At 31.8% G+C, this 9491-nt stretch overlaps 1 protein-coding gene across 1 annotated transcript; it reads left to right on the top strand.

Annotated features, from left to right (window-relative positions):
- The first annotated feature begins 4561 nt into the window (after positions 1-4561).
- CYP94C1 (cytochrome P450, family 94, subfamily C, polypeptide 1) lies at positions 4562-6444 on the top strand. The gene has a single exon (XM_088213511.1). The coding sequence runs from the start codon at positions 4597-4599 to the stop codon at positions 6124-6126; it is 1530 nt and encodes a 509-aa protein (XP_088069637.1). The 5' UTR covers positions 4562-4596; the 3' UTR covers positions 6127-6444.
- Positions 6445-9491: the final 3047 nt, after the last annotated feature.

Raw genomic sequence — 9491 nt, 5'->3', positions numbered from 1 at the left:
CTTTCAAGTTTCTCCTTTAGGTAGTTTGATCTCTTATATTTTGTGAGCACATTTTTGGTTTTAGTGTAAGGGATGTTATTCAAATTTTGACTTCGCTTCCGCATTTGATATTTTTAATATAAATTCCATTTTAAATTTCCGGAGCTGTCACAAATTACATATATATATATATCATATATTGTCAAGTCCAACTTCCTGTATACCTCCAAACCAATTTGGACTCCTCTTTTTTTTAACACCCAATTATTTATATATCTCATATATATATATATGTTATCTTTTATTATTATTATTATTTAATAAAATAATTTTATAAATCAATTCAACTTCAAATTAAATTTGACAATAATTTCTATTATTATAATAAACACACATATTATATTATTCCCCTAATAATATAATAATTAAGAAATATAAATATTTATTTTATATTTTTAAAATAGAAAATTTTAATTTATTATCAATATTAATTATATAATCTATACTAACAAAAAATATAATAATATTTCATTTAAATCAAAAATTTTATTTATTTGATTAAATTAAATTCTCTAATTTAATTATTAAATAATTAAAATAATTAATCAGTTTAGCAAAGGTAAGAATATTCGTTAGTGTGTGAACTCATAGGTTTTATACTAAACCGATAGTAAATTGGTCAAACTAATTTACTAATTAAAGTTGGCGTATAATAATACTACTTAACGACTAAATAGCATGAAGTGTACAATTACTCTTAAGAATATGCTAAAGAATGATGTAATATTTTTTCTGTCATTATTGCTCTGAGTTGACCTTAAGATATGGATTAAACTATTTAGAATATTCTCTCAAAATGATGAGATGTAAAAATTTCATTTAACTTGATATCATTACTGTAATTAACAAGTTATTTATCATATTTTGATTCTAAACACCTATATTTATAAAATTATAGTTGAAAAAAAATTGGAGATAACTAAATACTTGTAGAATTAGTTGTTGATCAAGACGAAATCTGTCAACTTTGGTAATAAGTTTAAACTCTATGTTGTTATTTATTATAATAATTATATTAAGACCTTGGATAGGATAATGAAATGAAAGTAGAAACAAGTTTCTTATGTCATTCATTAATAAGTTATAATTGACATGCAATATAATTGGTTATCTATTGAGATTTGACAGTTAAATCATATCTAATAATTAACCCGGAGCAATAATAACATAATGAAATATTACATCATTTTTTAACAGATTCTTAAATGTAATTGTGTACTTCATGTTATTCGGTAGTTAATAAGTGTTGCTATATGTCAATTTTGATTAATAAATTAGTTTGACCAATTTGCTACCGGTTTAGTATTGAACCTATGGAGTTGCACATTAATGTGTGTTCTGACATTTGCTAAATTGATTAATTATTTTAATTATTTAATAATTAAATTAGAGAATTTAATTTAATTAAATAAATAAAATTTTTGATCTAAATAGAATATTATTATATTAATTGTTAGTATAAATGATATAATTAATATTAAAAATAAATTAATTTTTTTTTTTATTTTAGAAATAAAAAATTAATATTTATATTTCTTGGTTATTATATTATTAGTGTAATAATAAATATGTGTGGTTATTATAATAATGGAGATTATTGTAAAATCCAATTTAAAATTAAATTGATTTATAAAATTATTTTATTAAATAATAATAATAATAAAATACAACATATATATATGATATATATATATATATAATTGGATGTTGATAAAACATAGGAGTCCAAATTACTATGGATGAGGCCCTTCCCGGCCTCCGTTTGATACAATTTTTATATCACCGTGATCACCATTCTTTTCTCTACAGGTTGATCGGAGCTAAATCACCAAAACACGAACCTCGTCGAAGAGCCGCCACACCCGAGAGCACCGTCGCCGGTAAGCTTCAGTTTTTCGTAATTTTTTTGGCCTCCCGAGGACCCTAGGGTTGTTTTATCGCGGGACCGATGCAAGTGTGGCCGAATTCGATCGGAAACGGCCTAAAACGACCAACCCGAGGAGAATCGCCGCCGCAAGCGGCGACGGCACGGCGGAGCCACCGTGCCGGAATTGCGATATTGGCCGAAAGGGGCCCTGAGTCTAATTTGGGATTTTTTGGGATACGTGCAGGTACCAGTAGTGCGTTTCAGTTCCCCGGAAAAAATTCAGAGAAAATTAGGGACAGCCTGCAGACGCACTGTAGAGCCGTATTCGGACCCCGAAACAAGTAATGACCCATCACCCTATTTTCTATCACGGTATTAAAGTTCAATAAATGATAAAACGGTATTTCATGAATCAACAGATGTGTGAAATTGTATAAGGTCGCTAATGGAGCCCGAGTCTGGTGTGTTTGTCGGTTAGCTGTTGTTTGGCCTATTTTACGGTTTTAAATGCAGTATGAGGTCTGATGTTTTCATTTCATAGTTTCGTGTGCATATATTACTGTTTTATTGATTATGGGTTGAATGACTGAGAACCCGATGTTGTATGTTGTCTTGTTTGGCATAAATGGTTTGCTTGTTTGTGTGTGAATTGATGATGCTGACTGAGGAAAAGGGGAATGAAAGGTTATGTAAATTGATAATTGTATAATGTGATCAGTCTGACTAGATATCCTGGGAGATGGTGGACGGATCGGGTCCGTAGGGAACCCTACCGGGATTGTGGTCTCTCATACCGGACGGGGTATGGAGACCTTATGTGTTTTAGCGCCCATACCGGACGGGGTATGGGGACGGCCCGTTTCACCCTCATACCGGACGGGGTATTGAGGTTTATAGTTTTGGCGCCCATACCGGACGGGGTATGAGGACGGGCCTGGAATCTGATTACAAGTGTTAAGGGTTCACGGGTAGCGGGACCCCTATGGATCCCCATGGATACTAGTAGGCTGGTAAATGAGGAAAAAATATGTTGTGTAATGATTGAATTGCAAAGGTGTGATAAGTATTATGTTATACAGCTCATATGATTTCATGATAATGATAATGTTATTGCTTTCGTATATTGTTTTATGAATTTCACCGAGGTAAGTGGATAGTAAAGGATTTTATTATTGATAAAAGAATTTGTTGTAAATTATGCTCCATTGGTCTTTTTGTGTTTTCTACCCACTTTTACCTCCGTGACGGTGAGATAGTGTGATGTCTTTACTGGGCTGGTGTAGCTCATTCCTTATTTAATCATTTCAGATCAGGAAGACATTGTTCCCGAGCCCGTTCCGCAGGAAGACGGCGAAGGGGACGCCTGAAAACTCCGTAGTTATATTTATAGCTTTTATTTTCGAGTTTCTCTTTTAGTTAGTTTGTTCTTTTATACTTTGAGCACGTTTTTGGTTTTAGTGTAAGGGATGTTAATCAAATTTTTATTTCGCTTCCACATTTGACATTTTTAATACACATATTTCATTTTAAAAATTCTGGGGCCGTTACGGAATCCAATCCGAAATTCTTGTTGAATGACTTTACAATTTAAACTAATTATTATAATACATAATCGAAAACAATTAGTAAATTAAGGGAATGATTATCTTGTGGTTAATATTACTGTTGGCTACAAAGCGGTATCTAAAGAGTTAATTCAACCAAAAAAAATTTAAGGATTTTTTCTTTAAACAAATAAGGAAAAAATAAATATTAAGGATTTGTTTCTATATGGCACATGATTATATATCTTTAAATGGAGATATCTAGCAATAAATTGGTACAAAATCTAAATTGTGAACCTGGTATATATGGACGAAATCTAAAAGAAAAAAATAATCTCACATGTATAAGGAAATTCTTTGGCTTTTCAATTTTAAACTCAGTATTGTAAATAAAAATTAATTTAAAATTAATATTTTGTAATTAATTTTGAATGTTTCGTATATTTTTAAATTATACTAATAATAATATTACAAGATATGTATAATAATATGCAGTTTCATTAGAATTGTAAAATAATTTTTCTTCAAGAAATCATAAATAGCTAATTATTAATTATGATAGGATAATCTGGTGGGGTGAAAAAAGAAAATGACAAAGTACTGCGGCATTTACAAAAAAGGGATGTTGTGCAGATAAATTTAATGTGTTGATCCCAATATCTCAATTAGGAAACTAAATTCGTGTCTTGACGTTGGAGCCGACATCGGAAAGCCAAATAGGAAAGAAAGAAACAAATGAACAGGAAAACAACTTGACCCACTTGCAGACAGGCATTCATATATGACTGTAACCCAATTGTTACAGTAGAGATCAGTTGGGGAAAGCACGTGCTTTAATTAATTAATTTCCTTTGTTATTTTGCGCACGTGTTATTCATGCATCTCTGTCGTGTCAAAACAAAGAAAACATCAAAAGCAACTAGAAAGAAAACTGTAAATTGAAAACGTCGTTTTCCAGCCAACCGGTTTCCTTTTTCAAATTTGGGTACTCTTTTTTTTTTTTTTTTTTTTTTTTTTCTTTCTCTTCTTTTTTTAATTGTTTATTGGGTTACAGGAACCCCGATGGTTATATATATGTATACTACATACATAGACCCGATATATCTGTAAATTCAACTGGATCTCTGAACTCTCATAATTCCATCAATGGAGTCTGCAGCTTCTTTTTGGTTTCTGCAATCCATGCACACCACTTTCTGCTTCTTGTTCTTTTCTTTCACTGCCTTGTTCTCCTTGTTTGCTCTCTTTCTCTTCGTTTTGAGGGTAAAGCTATGGTGCAACTGTGAAATCTGCCATGCTTACCTAAAATCTACTTGGACTAAAGAATTCGATAATCTCTGCGACTGGTACACTCATCTTCTCCGAAAATCTCCAACGGGAACAATACACATACACGTTCTCGGCAACACCATCACTGCGAACCCAGAAAACATTGAGTATATCCTCAAAACCAGGTTTGATAACTACCCAAAAGGGAAACCCTTCTCTACAATCTTGGGTGATCTTCTGGGTCGAGGTATTTTCAACGTTGATGGTGATTCCTGGAAGTTTCAGAGGAAAATGGCGAGTCTAGAACTTGGTAGTGTCTCGACGAGGACGTTCGCTTTCGACGTAGTGACCACCGAGATCCGTCACAGACTCATCCCCCTCTTGTCTTCCGTTGCTGGAACAACAGAAATTCTTGATTTACAAGACGTATTTCGCCGATTTTCTTTTGATAATATCTGCAAATTCTCCTTCGGGTTAGACCCAGGTTGTCTCCAATTATCGATGCCTATTTCGAGTTTCGCAGCTGCCTTTGACGCCGCCTCAAAGTTATCGGCAGAGCGAGCCTTGACTCCATCCCCCATTATATGGAAAATCAAGCGGTTTTTCAACTTGGGTTCGGAGAAACAGCTTAAGGAAGCTATAAAAATGGTGAACGAATTGGCAGAAGAGGTGATCAACCAACGTCGGAAAATCGGATTCAGTAACAAAAACGACCTCCTCTCGAGATTCATGAACACAATAGACGACGATAAGTATTTACGAGATATCGTCATCAGCTTCCTCTTGGCAGGCCGTGACACTGTAGCCTCGGGGTTGACGAGCTTCTTCTGGTTGCTTTCTCAACACCCAGAAGTAGAAACGGCGATACAGGAAGAACTGGATCGGGTCATGATTCCGGGTCAGGAAATTGCTAGTTATGATCAAATGCGAGAAATGCATTATCTCCACGCAACGTTGTATGAAAGCATGAGATTGTTCCCACCTGTGCAATTCGACTCAAAATTCTCCCAAGAAGACGATGTTCTGGCTGATGGGACATGCGTTAGAAAGGGCACACGGGTTACTTACCATCCATATGCAATAGGTCGGATGGAGCGGGTCTGGGGCTCCGAATGTCTGAACTTCAACCCGCGAAGGTGGTTGAAGAACGGCAAGTTCGTCCCCATCAGCCCTTATCGCTACCCAGTGTTTCAGGCCGGTCTTAGAGTTTGCTTGGGGAAGGAATTGGCCCTCGTGGAGATGAAATGCGTTGCACTTGCCATTGTCAGGCAGTTCAAAATCCGGGTATCGGATCCGGGTCAAACTCCACGATTTGCTCCGGGCCTTACCGCGACCGTGAGAGGTGGGTTGCCAGTTACCGTTCAAGTCAGGAAAATAGCTGATAATGAGGGTAAACGCCATTGTTAAAGAGCTCGTGCGCCTGTACCTGTCGCACCCATACAAGATTAGCAGGAACCACATGCAAAATATTAATTAGATGTCGGCGCAAATTAGCAGACTTAAAGGGGTAAATGCTAAAAAACAACTCAAGTGATGTACGCTTATACCTGTGGGCTTGTTTTCGGTGCATATTTTTGTTGAATGATGATGACGGATTTGTACAGAGTTTAGGCACAGAGACACACGTTTAGTTACCATCCATACAAATTATGAAGCATATGTTTATTCTATTAAGGTTTTTATTATTTATTTTTTTTAAATTTGTTAATATATGGGTTATGGGTATCCATGTCTTTAATGGTTAATTATTTACATAATAATTTTAAATTTTTTTAAAAAATATGTATATTTTTAAAAGTTTAAACTATATAAGTATATTGAATAAAATGACCAAACATATTCAATAGTCATAATGAAAAGTTACAAAGTTTAGATATGACTAAAAGCAAACCACATGGTAAAACTATGTATTGCAATCAAATATGTAATTTTTTTTTTTGTGTTCAACAATACTTTAATTTTTTATAAGAATAACCTAAGTTTATACAATGTATATTTTAACATCAATAATGTTGTAAAGTTAATTTCTACATTTTGAACCTTACTTTCTTTCACAATTTTAAAATTAAACTCATTCATATTAATATTTTGTGTTTTGATATTTATTTTTAATAAAATAAAAAGCACAAATTCTTACAAATAAAGCTAGTTTCCTTTTCGAGCCATCTCCAATTTTTATTTATAGTAACTAATTCTTTGTCTATATGTTTGTGTGACTAATTAATTCTTAACTAGTTTAATATGTAAAACATTCTCTTAATGTATATATAGTAAAGAAATACAATAATAAGAATGTAAGAAACATACAACAATTAAAGTATAATAAGACAACGAAGTATGAGTTTATTTTAATTTTTTGTCCAAAATAATAAATTATTAGCTTATTATTCTTTGAGAAATGTTAAGAATAGTTTTTTTATATTAATGTGCATTTGATTTAATTAAATATTCCAACTATATAGACAAAAGATATAATTTTTTTCCTTTAACCTAATTTATTTCCTCTCTATTACTTCAATTTATTTTTTTTTCTAATAATCTGAGTTACTTCCTTTATAATGTTCTTATTCATTTCTTCTTTTAACAACCACATTAACTTTATCTTTAATATTATAATTTTTTTTCCTCTTTAACACTCTCCTTCAGACTAAAAAATAAATATTGTCCACTCACAATTTATTAATAAGAGTTTGAATATCGAGTGTTTATATCTTTATTTAATACGTTTGTAAGTTGAGAATTGATAGACATGTGATAGCTTGAAAATACATCCGAGTTAATTTTTTATATTTGATATATTTAATTTAACTTTGCATGTGTTTGAAAATATATTATTAGGTTAAGAACATAATGTAGAGTCAAATAGAAAAATGATGAATAAGGATGAAAGAGCTAGAATAAACATGAAAAGACATGAAAAAAGGTGAAAATATTTTAAATGAAGTGGTATAATGAAAAGTAATAACTATTAAAGAAAATAACATAACAGAAAATGACAACTTTTAGATAAAGTGACATGTGAAAAGTGGTAACCTTTTAAATAAAATGACATGTAAAAAAGTCTTTTAGATAAAACGACATGTAAAAAGTAGTAACCTTTTAGATAAAGTGGCATGTTAAAAGACTTTTTAGGTAAAATGACATTTGAAGAGTGGTAAATTATTAAGTGAAGTGACATGATAAAAGGGAACAATTTTTAGATGAAATGGTAAGACGGAATGGTGACAACCTTTTCCTCGTGGCTCCCCACTCCTATAAATAGGGGATAGGAGAAAGGAGGAAGAGATATTCTAAATGAAAGAGAAATAGCAAGAAGTATAGAGGTGAAGGAAGAAGAGGGAGCATGAAGTGTGTGATACTTAAGAGTATTTGAGATTTTTTATAAAAACCTTGAAAAAACTCTGTTAAATTTGTGAGAGCAGAGAAAGAGGAAAAGAAGAAGAATAAGGCTCACGATCAAAAAGAAGTTCTATAAATCGTTATAAAGGTAAATTTTTTCTTAAGTTTTGAAGTACAATTTTTCTTTGATTTTTAGGATTAGTTTTTTAGTATTGTGTTGGATATTTTTGAGGCAAGAAAGTGACCAAAAAATTATATTGAAACTCTGCTAAATTTTTTAGAGAAAAAAATCATAAATAAAGCTAGAACTCTGCTGGAATTAAAACTACGATTGTCAAGAATCTAAAGTAAGTGAATATTATGAATTCATAGCCTACGTAGTTTTGAAGTATTTTACGTATTTTCAGTATAAAAATGTGTACATGTTTAATTTGTCTTCCGTATTTGATAAGTAAGTATTTATTAAAGTTTTAATTTGTTATAAATATTATTTCACTTTGTGTTTTCGAAATGTGATTTTGATATATGTGCATCACTCATTATACAAAGAAGTTATATGAAAATACCTGCATTATGCTAAGCTTTAATCTGGCCGTATGTAATTGTTCCATGTTCGGGTGTATTGGCGAAGTGATAAGTGTGTACGCATACATAACCATTCCGTGTTCGGGTGTATGGGAAAACAGTCTGATTTATGTGTCCTAACTGTTATATGTTTGAGGGGTAGCAGTGTTTTAAGGTACTCATGTATGTCGTTCCGTCTTCGGGTACATAAAAAACTGGTGATAAGTATATGTGCCTATGCATAATATATGGTAACTGATTGATCCTCCATAATAGTAATGAAGTATACAACATGCATCTGTTTTATGATTTGTACTTTCGTCTTCTGATTCGTATATGTTTTGAAAAGATTATATGATATATGTTCTATTGTGTGTAAAGAAACTATATATTACATGTATTATGTTGTGATTTTATAATATTACTTATTGAGATATTTTATCTCACCCATCTTATCACCCTCCAGATACAGAAGATACCGCTGCAGAGTGAACGATCATATGGAGGAAATTTCTGAAGTCTAAGCTCTTATATTAAGGTTACTATTTCGTATTTTTGTTTAGTAATATAAGTAAGAAAATTTAGAGTCTCGTACATATGTTTATGTTTTATATTTAAGGAATGTAATACTTCTGTGACTCTTTTATTATTAATAAATTTAAGTTATTTTACTTAACTTGAGTCTATATAATTTAAAAAAATATGCTCTAGTCATTATTCTATAAGACGATGTGTGGTCCGTGACAAGTTGTATCAGAGCATGATTCTAGGACATCCCTTGAATACGAGACTTAGGGTTATATAAGACTTAGATAGAGTTGAAAAACATAGAGAAATGTCTCTAAATTTTAATTTCATGAATATTGGAA

The sequence above is a fragment of the Carica papaya genome, chromosome 2 (genome assembly GCF_054855325.1).
Source record: "Carica papaya isolate Zhongbai chromosome 2, ASM5485532v1, whole genome shotgun sequence".
Taxonomy (NCBI): domain Eukaryota; kingdom Viridiplantae; phylum Streptophyta; class Magnoliopsida; order Brassicales; family Caricaceae; genus Carica; species Carica papaya.
Note: the sequence above shows the minus strand (reverse complement) of the source record. Positions and strands in the feature narration are given on the sequence as shown.